Genomic DNA, 18,099 nt, shown 5'->3' with positions numbered 1-18,099 from the left:
AGAGCATATATAAATATATATATATATATATATTTTTTTTTTTGATAGAAATAAGGTCTCACTATTGTCCAGTCTGGTTTCTAACTCCTGGGTTTAAGCAATCCTCCTGCCTTGATTTCCGAAAGTGCTGGGATTACAGGTGTGAGCCACTGTGCCCGGCCCAATAAAACAACTATTTACATTGTATTAAGTATTATAAGTAATCTAGAGATGATTTAAAGTATACAGGAGGATATGCATAGGTTACATGCAAATACTACACCATTCCACATATCAGAGAGCTGAAGATTCACAGATTTTGGTACCCATGGGGGTCCTGGAACCAATTCCCTAAACATATTGAGGGATGACTGTATTATAATTTCACATTAGTTACAAACATAACTTACATATGTGCAGAATGAGAACTAAAGTTGACAATGAATCTGTTAATCATGGACATTGGTGGACTAGTGAGAATATGATTATTTCATTTTTATCTATTACATTTCTACAATAAATATGTCACTTCTGTAATGGACAAAAAGGTCACTTTTAAAGAACAAATTAGAAACCTTTAAATAAAGTAATTTTAAAATTGTTAATGTGAAAATTAAAAATTTGACATGGGAATAAAATGTGCTTACAGAAGAGAATCCCAGAAATAGACTAAGAGTTGTGACAGAAAAAATAAATTTTAAGATAGGAACTCTAGAGAAAATCTGAAGGAATATTACTATATACGTTCAAGAGTCATAAGCTGAAGGCACTGGTTAATTTAGTTGTATTTCAAAATGTATCTCCTCCTTCCTTTTTCTTGTAAATCACAGAATCATCTAGTTGGTACAAGAATGACATTAAAATGAACATATTTCCATCTGGATATTTTAACAGGCACCTCGAGTTTAACAGATATGAAACTGAACTTGATTCTTTCCCTACAAACCTACTGCTATCAGTTTTCTTCATTTCCCTGTTGTCCAGGCCAAAAACCCTGGAACCATCCTTGACTCCTTTCTCTCTTACATCCTATACCACACAGGTAAAAGCAACTCTTGAGGTCTTTTCCTCCACAATGTACACAATAGCCAGAGTCCAGCCACTTCTTATCACTTCCACTGCTTGCACCCTAGACACCAAGCTGTCACCATCTTCTCTTGCCTGATTACCCCTGTCTCCTAAATTGTGTACTGTTATGTCTCCCTTCTTCCTGGCCTATTATCATTAGGACAGCCAGGGTGACCCAGTTAAAAAGGAGGCTCAGATCACATCACTCCTCCATTCAAACCTTCGACTGGCTTTTCATCTCACTAAGTCAAAGAAAATCTGACACTGCCTCCTGTTACTGTCCTACCACTGCTACCTTTCCCTGTCAAATTTGCTAACTAATTCACAGATTTTGGTACCCATGGGGGTCCTGGAACCAATTCCCTAAACATATTGAGGGATTCCAGGTATTTGCTTGCTATTCTAGTAGAAGCAGGTCCTGCCTTAGGGCTCTACATTTGCTGTTTGTTGGGCCTTAATTTTCCTTCTGGATTTGTACAGCTTAATTCATCTCCTTCAAGTTTTCACTCAAATGACATTTTTTTGGTAAGGTCTTCCTTGACCATCCTATTTAAAATGGCACTCTCTCCACCCTCTCCCAGCTTTATTTTTATCCACAGTATTAGTTACTTTCTAATATAAGAGTTACTTTTTATCCCCCCTTTATCTCCCTTACAGAATGTAAACTCTATAGCAGCAAAGACTTTTTTTACTGTTCAATCCCCAGTGCCTAGAACAGATCCTGGCATACTGTATCCAATTAACACTGGCTGAATGAACGTATACACAATTTCTTGTGTGATAGAAAAGGAAGGAACTACTTGGGAAACAGCCATAAGACCAAACCTGGCTTACACAGAGAGGGATGGCAAACAGGAGGCCTGCATTGAAGCAGGAGTCAATGGGCAACCATTTATTCACAGACAGGGCAAAGTGTTATCTAGCGAAGACAGTATTAAATGGGTACACATCTGAAATAGTCAGACTCTAAATCTAGACTTAGTAAACTTCAAATGGAAGATGTAATACTTCACTTACCTACAGTATTACCAGAAGCAAATTTCACTGATGAATTTATCTTATTTTCTTCTGAAAGGTCAGATGGTTTCACAAGTAATGGGCTAGTGGGATTTGTATGATCTATGAATTAATAGGTAAAAATACAAGATATAGGTATTTGAACTGATAAACTCATAAAGCTCAGAGTGTAAGACTTCATTTAAATATCCAAAGAAGTGGCAGGTAAAAACATAAAATGTAAGACAAAATAGTATTTTAATAAAACAAATGTAAAACTATTTAGAATTTCATTTTCTGTCATAATAGAAGATAGTTTATAATGAAAAAGTTTATTTGCATGTTCACACTTAATTTTATTCCTGTAGCACACTTAAACAAAACACTACATAAATAAGCTGTAAAGTAAGTTAATTTATAACGCTGATTAAAAAAAAAAAAAAAATCTACCTTTGAGAAACCCTGAAACATTTAGTCTAAAATGAGACATTCCAAGAGTTCAAGTAAAACATATAATTTCCAAGCCAAAATTTATTTTAACATATATCTCTTCAGTTAAAGTTTTAACATATTTTAAACGTAAATTTACAAGGGTGACCATAAAAACTCACAGGGTATTAGAAATGTCACATTTTCGTATGTCCTTATTTTAAAACTCTATAATTTAAAATAAACTCCTTTTAAAAACTGCAACATAAATAAATACGCATGAACATATACATAATTACAGAAAGTACTAGCTTAAAAAATAAGCAACGATGAAAGAAAATTGAACCTTGACAGAATAATTACTTACGTATTTTAGTTTGATGCAAAACTAAAATACAAACCAGCAACAGCTTCCTTACCACTGCCAGTTCTTTTAAGTTCCATTTCCTGCATGTGGATTTTGCTTGGAGTCATACGAATGGGAACTGGATGAACAATAGCAGTATCCTAGAGACAAATGGGAGGAAATACAGAATTTGTATTAAAATGTCAAGCTAATGCCATGCAATAATCAAAACTAATAAAACTGTAAAAACCAGTGGACAGGCTTTCCCATTTACACTAAGGCAGGCACGAAAATAAGCTTTTAAGTTAAAAGCTCTAGAATTCTATCTAAAAATCAAGCTCACTATATATGCCTAATATCTGCTAATTAAAAAAAAAACTTTTTAAGTGGAGTGATTAAAGATTTACGTGAAGGCTGGGCACAGAGGCTCACACCTGTAATGCCAGCACTTTGGGAGGCCAAGGCAGGAGAATCACTTGAGCCCAGAGAACAGCCTAAGCAACATAGTGAAACACTGTCTCTTCAAAAAATATAAAAATTATCTGGGCATGGCCCATTACTTATAGTCCCAGCTACTCAGGATGCTTAGGTAGGAGATTCCTTTTTTTTTTTTTGAGATGGAGTCTTGCTCTGTCGCCCAAGCTGGAGTGCAGTGGCGCAATCTTGGCTCACTGCGTTTCCACCTCCCAGGTCCAAGTGATTCTCCTGCCTCAGCCTCCCAAGTAACTGGGATTATAGGCACCTGCCACCACGCCCAGCTAATTTTTGTATTTTTTGTAGAAACGGGGTTTCACCATGCTGGCCAGGCTGGTCTCGAACTCTTGACCTCGTGATCTGCCTGCCTCGGCCTACAAAAGTGCTGGGATTACAGGCTTGAGTCACTGTGCCCGGCCAGGTAGGAGAATCCTTGAGCCTGGGAAGTGGAACCTGCAGTGAGCTATGATCATGCCATCTCACTCCATCCTAGGTGAGAGCTAGACCCCATCTCAAAAAGTGTGTGTGTGTGTGTGTGTGTGTGTGTGTGTAAGATGTACATTTAAAACATGCTCTTATAAAAACATAGTTCAAGACAATATTAAAAAGTGAGGAATGATCTGATAAAATTATGCAAATGAGTCTTGAGGTTAAAATAAACTATTTCATGAGAATCCAAGAACTAGATAACAGACTGAAAACTCATTTTCAGTAAACTGCTCAAGAAAATTTGATACTTTTTTAAACCTATGAAACAAAGTTACTGAAATGCCTATGACATTGCAACAGCAGGCACAATACACACTTCCTACAGATTAATTCAAAGTGTTTAAATTTGATTGTCTCAAAATTTAGCACAAAACTGCCACAAAGGAATCCATTTTTTAAAAGAGAAACAAGACTCCCATTCTAACAAGGTAATACTTTTCTTAAACCTTTCTCATTACTGTAATACAGCTGATATTTCTAAACTAGACTAGACTAGAGTCCAGTCTAGTTAGAGGACTAAAGGAATTGATAGTAAAGACTTCTGATTAGAATGAAAGCACAAAAGAAAGGGTGAGAGAATGAAGACAATGGTGGCCTCTCAGAAAAAGAAGGAAAAGAGAGGCGTACCTGGGACACAGGTAGGCCTCATCCTAGGGACTGAGACTCCCAGGGCAGAAACCAGAACCAGATCAAGTACCCAGCTTAACAGCAATAGACCAGCTGAGATATATCACCAAGGGGGCTCAGCTCCTCCTATGAGGGGTCAGTTCACACTCTGTATGTGCGGCTGCTAAAGACTGAATTTAAGATCTTAAATTTTTAATATCTAGGAATGAATTAAGTTTATAATTTAATGTGGAGGATAATGGCCTTTCAGTTTAAGTCGGAAACTGTTTTGGTAAGACAGTACTGTGCTAACACCAAGCCCCTGCTACAGAAGGCAAAGCTCCAGCACACCCTCTCTTATCTGACATATCTCCTTGGCTTATGCTCATCTCTGAATTCCAACAACTGATAATAAATTCTTTACATCTATTACACTACCAAATTCATTCAAAGTAATTTCTTGCCCCTACACCAGGGAGAATCTCGACAGGGTTCATGTACTTAACCAATCAACCTAACACTTGCCCTACAACTAAAAAATTATAGTTACAAATCATATTAACATTATAGATGGATGAAAGTTTAGATCTGTCATATAATAATGAGTCATTCTCAGGAAAGTATTTATAAAAATACCTTTAAGATATTAAGTTATATTTTGGTTATAAAAACATGGCTTTAGGAGCAACTCTACTATTTTCTTAATTTACATTTAATACCAGAAATAACTGTTATGAAAATCAGAATTTACCTTTATAAGGCAAGATTAAAGGAGAAAAAAATGATAGTTCATGAGAAAATAAGTTCTTATTCCAAACACAAAGCAAATTAGAAATTTAAAAAAAGAAAAACTTCTTAGATGCTTTAATTCGTAACATTCATCTAAATCTATATTCAACGTATGTGTATGTGTATATAAAATCAGATTTATAAAGCTTGGAACAGCTGGGAATGTTAACTAGCATTTTCATATATTTGCAGTGCAATCAATCACAATGCATTACATTTCTCATCCGCCTACAATTTTCCTAGTGTTTTCATTCATGTATATCCTAGCAGAAGCAGATTCTACCAAAGTCTTTTAACTGACAAGCAGTTCAAGAAAAGAGATCAAGTTTCTGGAAGCAAGACCATCAGAATCTCAATTTCACCAGAACTATGAAAGCTTAATAACTAACCATCTGGTTTGCAAATGGGGTCACTGCACTGTGTAGTGGTTGTCTCTAAATGCTACAGACCAGTCTGGAACTTTGTACAGACTTTTACTGAGCAAATGGCTAATTATTATAATTTAGTTTCTTTTTAATAGTCCGTTAAATATTTCCAATACTGTAAGAAATGTTAAATTCACATTAGAAGTGTAAGGTTTTTTTCCCCCTAGGTGATTCCCTTCTAATCTGAATGTGCCTTATTTACTTACTTATAATCCTTATTTATACAAAGCCTTGCAAAGGATCATGTGGGATTGTGGCTACAGGCTGTAGTGGGTCTGTAGATGGGTAATACTTCAGGTAAGTATTCAATGAAGGTTAACAAACTTAGACACTGTAGTACACAACTAACAGAAAGCAGGCTACTCCTCTAATTGAAAATTTAAAGTAAGAATACTGGTTGGGAAACAAAGATCAGATTTAAGTTTGCCACCATAAAATAAATAAGATATTTCTAGGTATTAGATTATAAATATGAGTATTTAAGAATGACAATTTTTTAAAATCAAATTCAGGTCTAAATTCAAGTTTAAAATGCAAATTAATCACTCTATTTTCCAAGAGCCTCCTGACACATTAGAGAAAACAAAGGAAAGTAGTGAGTCACATAATTTTAGACACTAGAGTTGCAAATTTGAGTATTATTTCCAAGAAGTGTGAAGAACATCACTGCTATTCAACCAACTATTTCTCTACATTTCCTGTCAGTCATAGGTCAATTTATTTTGTTTCTGAGTTCTAGATTTTTATACATAATGTTCTTGCCTGGCCTGACAAAGAATCATAATACTATGTGTGATTATCGTCACTGTTTTTTAAGGGTTACAGAATATAACAGTTTCTTTATTGCTATATCAAACCTTCCTTCCCATATAGAGTACTTTCATTAAGTACTTTCATATTAGCTTAACTGTACAATAATGAGACAGGAATAATATAGAGAAGCAAAACTTAAAGCTTAAAGGTAAAACTTTAAACTTAAAAAGAAAACATAAAGGTAAAACTTTTAATTTACAGAACTTGTCAATTCAGCCAATAAGCAGCAAAGTTTTCAAGCACTGCCTTGTATTTCTCCTTCATTTTTCAGAGACTAAAACAAAAAATAAATGCCTTAAATGTAGCAAGAAATGAGAAGCAAAAGGCCGAGATAATCTACATATCAACTGGTCCTTGAATACTTAATAGACTATAAAATAAACATTTAAAAAACATACATTATGTTTGAATTCAACAAATAGAACAGCAGCCTCTAGATTTCATATAAATTCTTTAAAATGATAAAACACATTAGGCCAGGCGTGGTGGCTCAAGCCTGTAATCCTAGCACTTGGGGAGGCCGAGGTGGGTGGATCATTGGAGGTCAGAAGTTTAAGATCAGCCTGGCCAACATGGTGAAACCCCGCCTCTACTAAAATATATATATACACACACACATACACACACACACAAAATTAGCCAGGCGTGGTGGTGGACACCTGTAGTCCCAGCTACTCAGGAGGCTAAGGTAGGAGAATCAGTTGAACCCAGGAGGCAGAGGCTGCAGTGAGCTGAGATCGCACCACTGCACTCCAGCCTGGGCGACAGAGCGAGACTCCATCTCAAAAAAACAAAAAACAAACCACATCAAAGGACCATTAACTGCTAAAGGTATACTTTATCTTTAAATGCCATTTCTTCAAAATCTCTTTAGATGACAAGACCACTTTTACATTTAATTAATAAATGCTGGCTGTCTTTGATCAGATCATCTAAAAAGAATGTCTTATGTCATTTTCCCCGTATCTTTCTACTCAGCTCATTTTTAAAATCTTGCCTTTACACACTTCTTCACTTCCTGCTTACTCCCTCTTTTCTTTTTGGAAAGTGCTTATTAGCACGTCCTTGTCTTTAAATATACATATATATATATAAAGAGAAAAAAGAAAAAGCAGAGAAGTGAACAGGGAGAAGAACAATTAACAGCTAAGGTTTTCAAAAAACCCAAGGGACAGGTGAAGCATATATTAAATTAACTCTGTGGGGATAGAATTTATTTTTTAAATCAGGATGTGAACTTTGTAGCATTTTCAAAGCAACACAGTAAGCCACAAGAAGACAAGACAGAGGCTCCTTTGCATAAGGGGAATATTTGACCAACATCTTGTATTGCTGAACTTGATTCTCTCTAACAGGACTCAACATATTAATTAAATAAAAGCCATGTCATTTGGCGTGTCAAAATAAAAGATGACATTACATAGTTACATATGTAGTACATATTACATGATGTGTAAGCATACAAATACTATTTACATAAAGTGTCACTACACTGAAATAAACAGTATGTATATAAAATATACACTTAATTAGCAAATGATAAGGGTAACCAAATAGATTGTCACAAAAAATGCTTCTCTAGACACATGTACCAGATTTTAAAAACGTAGTTTTCTCTCAACAAAATAACTAGAAAAAAGGAATGGTAAAAAATGTCTTTCCCACCATTAAGCACACAAAAACTGAAAAGCCTGCCGCCACTTCCTTCTAAGCACTCCACTGAATCATGCATATCAGCTAAAAACGATAATGAATGGAAATTTGGGTTAATAAAATTAATCTCAAACAAGCAAGCTAAGTGATTGACTTACAGGATCAGCTGGTGCAATGTTAGAATCAAATTGGGTCAGAGTTTGTGAGCTTGAAGAGCGTTCACTAAATGTCTCCCACTGCTGAATAGACAGAGGAGAGACAAGTCAGCATGATGAGAAAGATGGAGTAAAAGATCACTGGAGAAGATTTAGCAAAGTAATTCAGAGGTTGCACTGCAAGTTGTGTTTCATAGGTTTAACAAAATTCAGTAATTTCTATTTTTCCATCAACATTTTGTATTTATTCTGGGTCATCTTGTAAGGTGAGGGGCTTCACAATCAAAAGTATAGTAATGATTTATTGCAATCTCTATGGAAGAGATTTAAAGCCTTACAGAATTAAAATAGAACACAATACAGGAACAAAGTCTAAATGATATAAAGGTCCACCAAGTAAAAATACTAAAGAGGCACGTCTTGACTAAAGAAAGAATAACATCAAATCCCTCTTTGAACATTCAAATGTTAATGTACTGATTTTGTGATCCTAAAGAATCAAAGTTTTGTTCAAAACAAAGCAAGTCAGTGTGACTTGCCAGTGCGACCCCTGAAAGATGATTCTATTATGTACGTGCACATATTTTACACATATGTATAGATATTTAATAAAATATAATTGATATAAAATGCAAAGAATTCTGGAATTAATATATGTAGAGCTTATGTCAATCTGTAGCAAGTCAACCCCTGCAATCAGCACTACAAACAGGGCCATGCCAGATCACAAGACAGAACTGCCAATCAGGCACCCCCGCTTCCCCACTCCCTACCCCATGCTAGAAAAATCAGAATGCGGCCACAATGAGAGCAAATCAAGCATCTGAGCATGAGTTATATACAGAAGATGTACTTTGATATGAAATACTACTCTTCTAAAAGAGGTACACAAAAAAATATCATACCTCTTAAAACAGGTGGAGTGATAAGTCAATATTAATTATAGTAAATTCCATTTGTTTTGGAGATCTTAGTAATAAAATGGTATAGAATTTTTACATCAAAATTGTATTAAAATTATCATTTAAATCTGATTCTCAAGAATTATCAGTTATCCTCTAAAGAGGAAAAACATCTACACACACACAATGTATACACACAAATATTTACACAAAAGACAAAACTACCCCATAAACCAAAACCCTCTTTGGGAAAGTATACACTTTTATGCTTCAAAGTTCAACTTACTATTTACAATAGTGACATTTAAGTTGAGAAGATATATAAAAATTAAATATCAGCAAATGAGCACGTTAGTGAAAATTACCTACAAATATGGCTAATACAATAATTCCACGACTTTTCCTACAGATTAGTTTTCATATGAAAATTAAGATATTCTGAGAAATACTGATCCATTCAAAGTATTTCATGAATTAAAAATCCCACAATAATTGCTTTTATCATGTAGCATCATTTCAGGAAAGTTACTTATCAATATCTGTTAATATAATTAGTTTTTTCCTCAATAATTATTGTTACAGGGACACAGAAGGAAGTTTTAAAATCCTTATTATCTAACTGTGGAGAAAAGTTTACAGAAGATTTTTGCCAAAAAGAAGGTATTTACTTGTGTACCTCATTTGGGTGGCATGAAGTTTAACTTAGTTTCACAAGACTGCATGTAAGCTACCTGGAGGACAAAGGGACACTCTTATCATCTTCATACTTAATTTTTAAGGGCTCACAGCTGTGGAACCAGGCTACTGGAATCCCAGTTAGGCTGTGCAAACTTGGGCAAGTTACATAACTTCTCTGTGCTTCAGTTTCTCCATCTGTAACATAGTATCTACCTCATAAGATTGTTCAGAGAACTAAAGCAGTTAATATACATAAAGAGTCTGTTTTGTATTGTTTTTAAAACAGAACTGACATATCAAAAGTGCTCCATAAAGGTTACAGATTATTAGTGTCATCTCTTATACTGTCTCATCGGTAACCACAGATGCTAAATAAATCTATGTTGAAAGATTACTAGTGCTTTGTGGAAGACAATTAAAATGTAATCTAAATTCCATATCCTAACTAGATATTTTTAGAAATATCATTAAATGTCTCAAAATCAATGTTTTATTGACATTTTGATTTTTCACATATAGAAAAAAAATTATGACCTCATTACCAAATACTATAAATAAAACTTGATGGGAATATTTCAGTAGGGAAAAATGCAACTTTTACTATCTGAATTTAGAAGGGACTTCCATCTCTAGTCTCTAATGATCACATATGATTTTATTTAGAATGAACATGGGCTTTAGATTTGAGATGCTTTAGAAAGAATCGTTTTATTTACAAACTGATACCAATGGAATAAAATATGCTTTTAATATATTGGTTTTTTAAAATAACACAAAATGAATAGACGCAGCAAAAACAGTAGTGTCTCAACAACAATTACCTTACTTTCCATAAACCCTCTCTATTAGCAAATTCTTTCAAGGTTTATTCCCTTCATCTAGAAAAGCACTTGTAGTAATGGTTTTGCATCCAATGCTAAGATGGATGGTGTGATGTTATAATGTCTCAGACACAAGTATCTTGACTGCGATTATGTCATAGAGCAGGAAGTAGTATAAAACCAGTTACTTCTGTTTTCCAACTGTCCAAAATTATTAATATCTAGCATGCTCTTCAATCCAGCATTTTTCTGGCTTTAAAGGGCATGGAAAGGACAGAAGCTTAGAACTTCTTCCTGAAAGTGAACAAACTTTTATATATTTATATTTTAGCATTTCCTACATGCTACAAAAGAAAAAAAAAAATAAGAAAAAACATAACTTGTTCACAAAGAAAACTGCTCTAATAGGGGCCTAAGCAGGTGTTTTAGGGGAGGCAGGGCCTCGGGTCCTCTTCCCTTATTCTTATCAGTGGCCCTTTTGATGTTTTAGATAATGTAGTTTCAAAGACACTGGGAAACAGTGCATTTGTCCCAAATTCCATTTTGCACACTGTGCTTGGTCATATATGACACATCTTTAACGCATTCAATATGGCTAAACATTCTGTATTGAATAAAACTAATTATACAGAGTTTTGGGGTTGTAAAACATACTTTCTTCACATGGAAACTGAATCAGTCACTTCTCTTATCATTTCCAATGCTAAGATCCCAAATGTATTATTACATACCTTGTTTACAGGACTGAGAAGGCAGTGTGACACGGTGGATGTGGCAGTTGACTAGGTATCAAAGGACTTATGTTCAAATCCTAGCTCTTGTCCCTCACTGGATATGAGATCTTGGCCAAGTCATTTACCTTTTGATGGTTAAACTTTCTAAATCTGCCTCTCTAAACTCACAAGGTATTAATGGGGATAAGTGGTGGAAATCAAATGACAGAATATATACTTTGAAAACCACAAAAAAGTCACATAATTACAAACATTTATCATAGTATATCTGATAGATTCTCTCAATTATGCATGCATGCTGGAAGAGACAGACTGAAATTACCCTCTTTGGAACATCTTACCTTAAAAGAGTTAACTTTTAATGAAAGAAAAGGAAAGCTTTGCTAACCTCACTGCTCTGATTCAGCTCAGGCCATGTCTGGTTTAGTGACGGCATTGATGGTGACTTGCTTGGAGGAGCTTCAGCAGGAGAGCCTGAATAACCTACCTCACCTGGCTGATCCCCAACATCTGCAATTTAAAAATAGAGAAATTCTCTATAAAGACTACACTGTAGTTTATTTTAGGCATATTTACTTATTTAAAAAAAGCTAACAGATGATTTTTACAAGTAGTAATGTATAATGTAAATCTCCTTTCCTCATGTTCTCAGAGAGAGCATTTTAACAGACATTACTTATTCCTGCTACTTATGGTCTACCCAAAACCACAGTTTTTCATGAAAATAAAATCTAGTTAGGAATAAAAAGAAGAAGGTTATATATAGTAACACTGCAATAGGTCACATGCTTTAAAATCATTTTCTGGTAATAGAAATAGATTTATACCAGTTTCCCAAAGTGTATTCTATTCCATGGAATACTCATCAGTAAGGTGGCTTCGAAAAATTAGGTTTTCTGCTCAAATAAGTTTGGGGAAACAATAATTCTTTGTTGGAGCATCCGTATGCACATTTGTATATTAAGACTTGTGATGTCTCAAAGTAAATAAGCTTTATTTAAATCAATTTTTTTTTCCAGACACACATCCTTTTCATCAAATAAAATCCTTCAGTATTCCCTTGGAATATACTTTGGGAACTGCTGACGTATACTAATTCACTCACATATCCTCTACAAATCTCCCTTGTTAACAAAAAACAGCATATACTTGCAAGGCACACAGCAAAAGAAGAGAGTCCCCAGTCATGGGAAAAAAGCAAAGTCAATAAGCCCCGTATGAAAATTAACTTTTATCTAAGCTCACTGGCACTTACAGACTTAACTGAGGTAGTTACAAATCCATTATACTATTTCAAAACAGTTTTTAAAGTATTTTGAGGTATCATATTCTACTTTTAAGCATAGTTAACCTTAATTTAAAATAACTCTAAATTATGTTTAAAAACAGAAGGAATTTCAAAGGTCACTAAACTCTCATTCCAATTCTTCAAAGCTGGCTTTGAATATAACCCCAGTCAACAGGGAGTAACTAATCGGTTTAGAACTCATATCAAAAATATCATTTCAATATCATTGTGTCTGACCATAGGCAAGTTGCATAGGCAAACAGCACCTGAGTTTCTCCATCAGAAAGACAGCTGCCATTAAACGTTAGCACTATACTTCAGATTTCTAAATAGACAGCCATATAATACAACCTAGCAATGTATAGCTTTTAACTTTTCAATCTATTCATTAGTAAATCCTTTAAGTCTTAGTGCCTAACATAGGACCTAATACATACGGGCACTCAGGTGTTTACTGAATCAGTTTCCTTGTGTAATCTTTTTTATTTAACTTCATTCTCCTTTACTGTCCTTTTCCTAGGACCACAATTAAGTATTGATAGCTGAAAAAGTTCTCCAAATGTCCCTTCTGCTATTGTTACATGCCTCCCTCAAAATATTTCCTTTTTACTTACCCAGACGTTATAATTTTATAATTATACTACATTGCAAGTTATAATCTGCAGTTCAGAATTGTACTCTGATTAATTTTTGTTTTCTAAGATCAGAAATTATTTCTTTCTTGAGTCCTATATCTTCTCAATAGAAGTGTCTGGGTAGTATAGAGGTAGGAAGACTTCAGATATTATTCTATGAAGACCTCAACTCAAAGTTCTTAGAGAAGAACTTATGAAAAAATTATTTAGGATAAACAGTAGTAGAAAATTCCTCACTGGATAGTTTTCAGTGGGAAAAAAAAACATTATGAACCTTTATCCCCAGTGATAACAAAGGGAAAGGGGAACAGTAGCTATAAATTTGACAATTTACTGAAAGTGAAAGTCTACTAGGAGAATAATAAAGAAGTATCTTTAGGGGATTCCCCAAAGCAGGTGAGTACTGAAGAAAATAAATAGAATTAAAACAGTATTAACTACAGAATGACTAATTTTTGAAAGAATTTATTTAAAGCAAGACTCTATTACTTTAGTTTTAAATATCAATCTTAGGGCAATCTGGAAGTCCTGGTTCGGCTTTCAAGACCACAGTTCTCATGATTTCTTCTACTGACAAATTTAGGGCCAGGCTGTACCACACTCCCACCTCAGGGCAGTTAGGATTTGGGACAGATTCTGGAAATATTTCTGGTTCACTGGTACAAAGCTGCAGTGGGTCTAGTTGCTTGAGGCTGTGAAGTGAAATGCTAGTCACCCAAACAATTACACTTTACAGCCATTTCAATAGAGTTATTTTCCTACAGTTGTAGTCCTCAAACTGTGGACCACAGACTCCTTTCTAAGAGTCCCTCCCCAAGACTCTTTTAGAGATCTGAAAGGTGAAAATTATTCTTATAATAATGCTTTTCCCATGTTGACATTTGCACTGAATCAAGGCAGTGGCAACAAAATATAGTCATTGTACTCTTCACTTACAGTTACTGTATTCCTTACCCCCCACATACATAAGCATTAAATTTAAATAAACGAAAATATGTATGCTGATCTCACTTATGAATGTTCATGAAGCAGTACAAATTAATTTTATTAAATCTCAGCCCTAAAAACACATCTTCCTCTATGTGTCAAAATGGGAAATATATACACACAACACTTCTGCTGCATATGAATAAGTACGATGGTTATCTCACAGAAAAGTACTTGTATGATTCAGTTGTAAGCTGAACAAGCCACTTTTTTCATGGAACACCATTTTTCTTGAAAGAACAGCTGATAATCTATAATAATTCAGACTTGGTTATCCAGCAGGCATTTTCTCAAAAATGAACGAAGTGAGCTTGTCATTTCAAGGAAAGCAATGTTTTCAGTATTTGTTTCCAATGGTTACTAATGACAATGCTGAAGGTTTCAAGGGAAAACTCAAATTTTGGAAAATGTATATCCATGTCCATAATCTCAAGAGCTTCCAGCACTTAAAGGCTTCTTTGATAAAATAGGTTGTGAAATCAGCAAATACACTTTTTAAATATTTTATAATGAAAGATGTCAACATCTGAAAGATGTAACTCAATGATCTGATATTTTACAAATATCCAATGCATTATGGTATAAAATCAAGTAAAAGTACAAAAAAATGCATTAAAGTGGCTTCAGCTTCCACACTGCAAGTAACCTTTAAGAAATTTATCATTTGTGCTTTGATGTGGTACCAAACAATAATTATGTTATCTGAAAAAGCCATGAAATAGTGCTTCCTTTTATTGTGTGAGGCTAGATTTAACTTGGAAACTTTTTTCTCCATAAGGCCAGATAGTAACTATTTTAGGTTTTGTGGCTATAAGGTATCTGTTGCAACAATTCAACTCCACCATTACAGTGCAAAGGCAGTCCTAGACAATTCATAAATAAACGATGAGCACTGCTGTGTTCTAATACAATTTTTATGGACACTGAAATTTGAATTTCATACAATTTTTAATGTGTAATAAAATATTATTCTTCTTTTGATTTCTTTTCAACAATTAAAAGAAAAAATTTTCTTGGCTTGTGGGCTAGTCAAAATGGGCAGTAGGCTGGATCTATCTCACAGGGCTTAGTTTTAGACCCCTGGTATACCTCAAACAAAACAACATATCCAACAGACAATGCGGAAGCAAATATGACAATTTCGTTGTCTTCTATCAAGACAGATGTAAAAGATATTCGCAAAAATGTAAAATAATGCCACCCCTTTTATAATTTTTTCTTTAATTTTGGAGCATACGGTTATTTTCCTAAAATATGCCAATAGGTAATGGATTATTGCTTTTTTACATAAAGTAAAACAAAATTAATCAGTTTTAATTTCTAATAATGTAAGTATTTGATAGATCTAACCCATGTAAACGAAGACTCTTGGGGTCCACAAATTTTAAGAGCGCCTAAAGGGGTCTAAAGATTTAAAAGTTTGTTCCACATTGAAATAAACGACGACGACAACAACAACAAAAACCAACCAAACAAAAAAAGATTTAGAAGTTTGAAAAATTGCTGTCCTAGAAAATCCAAAAATTGTTTCTGGGATAAATTAGCAAAATTACGCATTGCTTCTCTCCTATGTTCTAGAAACCAAGAGTCAGTCTATGGACAACCATTTGGTCTAGAAATAAACTGTACCTCCTTCAACTTTGCTCCATATAAGTACTCCAACAAAGAGCTTCCTGCCCACCCACAAATGTTAGTCTTTAAGACTGTATTTTTCCGGAGGCAGGGGTGTAGTTTTACTCTTACCTGATGCAGTGTTCCAACCTAGCCTCCTGCTGGAACACTGTGTCAACCCTGCCTCCCTCCTGTGGGTTCTGCTCTGCCCCTGACATCATCAGAGCATCAGGGCTGAAAAAGAAGAGTACGAGCCTAAATTATTCGTTAAAGTTAACCCCAAAAGGGCTGTTATGCAAAAAGTATTTCCACGTATAAAAGTGTGCCTGAAAGAGACAACCCAGTATGATCACACTGACCTACGGTTTATTCTACATTTATTCTAAGTTTGCAAACACTGGAAGAAGTTTCACCTCTCTATCCTTTCAAAGAATCTGGAAAGTTCCCAGATTCAATTCAGTACAGTCTACCTGCTAAACAACCTCTTTCTCAGAGCTCTGGTTTTATTCTAGCTTTGTAACCTACACATCCTAAATTTCTCTTATATTCTTAGTATTATACTTGATATACTAAAAAATTGTCTCAAAAGTGCTGGCAGTTATTAATCTTACAGAAATATATATACTCCCTCAAAGTCTTATAGTTTAAAACTTACTTTGCTTTCAAGCAGCAAACAAATCTAGGAATTTATTCAGTAACGAATGTTCAATGTTCCAACCTCATTTAATAATTTCATCAAGGCAGAAATAACTTTTATTTGAAGACTATTATTCTTGTAAGAAAAAAATATGTAAAATGAAAACAATCAAGTGTTCATGACTTTTAAGTCTTCAAGGAAAACTACAAATGGTAACTTTTCATTCGTATTTAAAAGACAGGCAAAAGCAATGCATATGTAGAAAGATAAAATTTAAGATATGCTTTGTTTTTTATTCAATGATATTATATGCATCAAAAAACTAGTAAGTTCTATTTCCAAAATGAACTCCACTTTTCCCCAACACTTCACAAAATGGAAACTTAGTAAGCAGACCTTAAGAGGGTTTATGAAACTTATTCAATAAAACTACCTTAAAAGAGGGTCTATGTAGAAGACTAATTGTTTTCAATTAAAACCAAAGGTTTAAAAAAACCAGAGTAAAAATGTCCAACAAGGTTTGAAAAGAAACAAAATATTCACCCAAAATTCTTATTAAACTGAACTTGCTGACTTTTTACAGCATTGATCAACATTTGACAGTAGTGCTCAACATCTGACTCAACTATTACAGTTCAAAGAATATTACCTACAATATATAAGAGGTTCCCATTATCCAAAGAAAGCTAAACATGGGAAAAAATCCACTTAAAGTTAATCCATTCAAAATAAATACTAAAATTTCATAAAGAGGAAAACAGTTAATTGGAGCTTTATCTTAAAAACTTACAGAGAAAATAGTGGAAATAGAGTATAAAGAACAAAGAATGAAAGATAAAATGGTGGCTCATGCCTGTAATCCCCACACTTTGGGATTGGGAGGACAAGGCGGGCGCTTCACGAGGTCAGAAGTTCAAGACCAGCCTGGCCAACATGGTGAAACCCCGTCTCTACTAAAAATACAAAATTAGCCAGGCGTGTGGCGCATGCCTGTAATCCCAGCTACTCGGGAGGCTGAGGCAGGAGAATTGCTTGAACCCGGGAGGGGGAAGTTGCAGTGAGCCAAGATCGCGCCACAGCACACCAGCCTGGGCGACAGAGCAAGACTCCATCTCGGTGGGGAGGGGGTGGGCGGGGAGAAAGATAATGTTACTTTTTTGGGGGGTATAATTTGGTGGCAAAATTAAAAAGCACTAATTGAGTCAGTGAACATTTACTGAGGGCCTATAGGGTTCCAAGCTCTCGAGACCCAGTACTGAGCAAGACAAGGGTCCCATTCCCATGGAGTTCTCTTTCTAACAGAAGAAGACAGAGACGTTCATCTTTCTTTCACTTTTAACTTTCATAGCACAACTGCAAAGGAAAAAGGTCACTTCTACAAAAAATAATTGTAAGTATCATTAATTACTCCCAAGGATACTTACTAATCTGCTGAATTTGAAATCATAATCCTTTTTTTTTTTTAGGACAGGGTCTCGCTTTGTCACCCAGGCTAAAATGCAGTGGTGCGATCACAGCTTACTGTAACCTTGAATTCCTGGCCTCAAGTGATCCTCCCACCTTGGCCTAGCAAAATGCTTCTGG

At 34.8% G+C, this 18,099-nt stretch overlaps 1 protein-coding gene across 1 annotated transcript in view; it reads right to left on the bottom strand.

The window, feature by feature from the left end:
* The window catches only part of REPS1 (RALBP1 associated Eps domain containing 1), an 89,637-nt gene that overhangs the window by 14,020 nt on the left and 57,518 nt on the right, over nt 1-18,099 (bottom strand). Inside the window, 4 exon segments of the mRNA XM_017848980.1 lie at nt 2,065-2,166; nt 2,892-2,979; nt 8,226-8,306; nt 11,746-11,867. Coding sequence (XP_017704469.1) covers nt 2,065-2,166; nt 2,892-2,979; nt 8,226-8,306; nt 11,746-11,867 — 393 coding nt within the window.

The sequence above is a fragment of the Rhinopithecus bieti genome, unplaced genomic scaffold (assembly GCF_001698545.2).
Source record: "Rhinopithecus bieti isolate Rb0 unplaced genomic scaffold, ASM169854v2 scaffold_31173, whole genome shotgun sequence".
NCBI lineage: Eukaryota > Metazoa > Chordata > Mammalia > Primates > Cercopithecidae > Rhinopithecus > Rhinopithecus bieti.
This window is presented reverse-complemented; position numbering and strand designations above follow the sequence as displayed.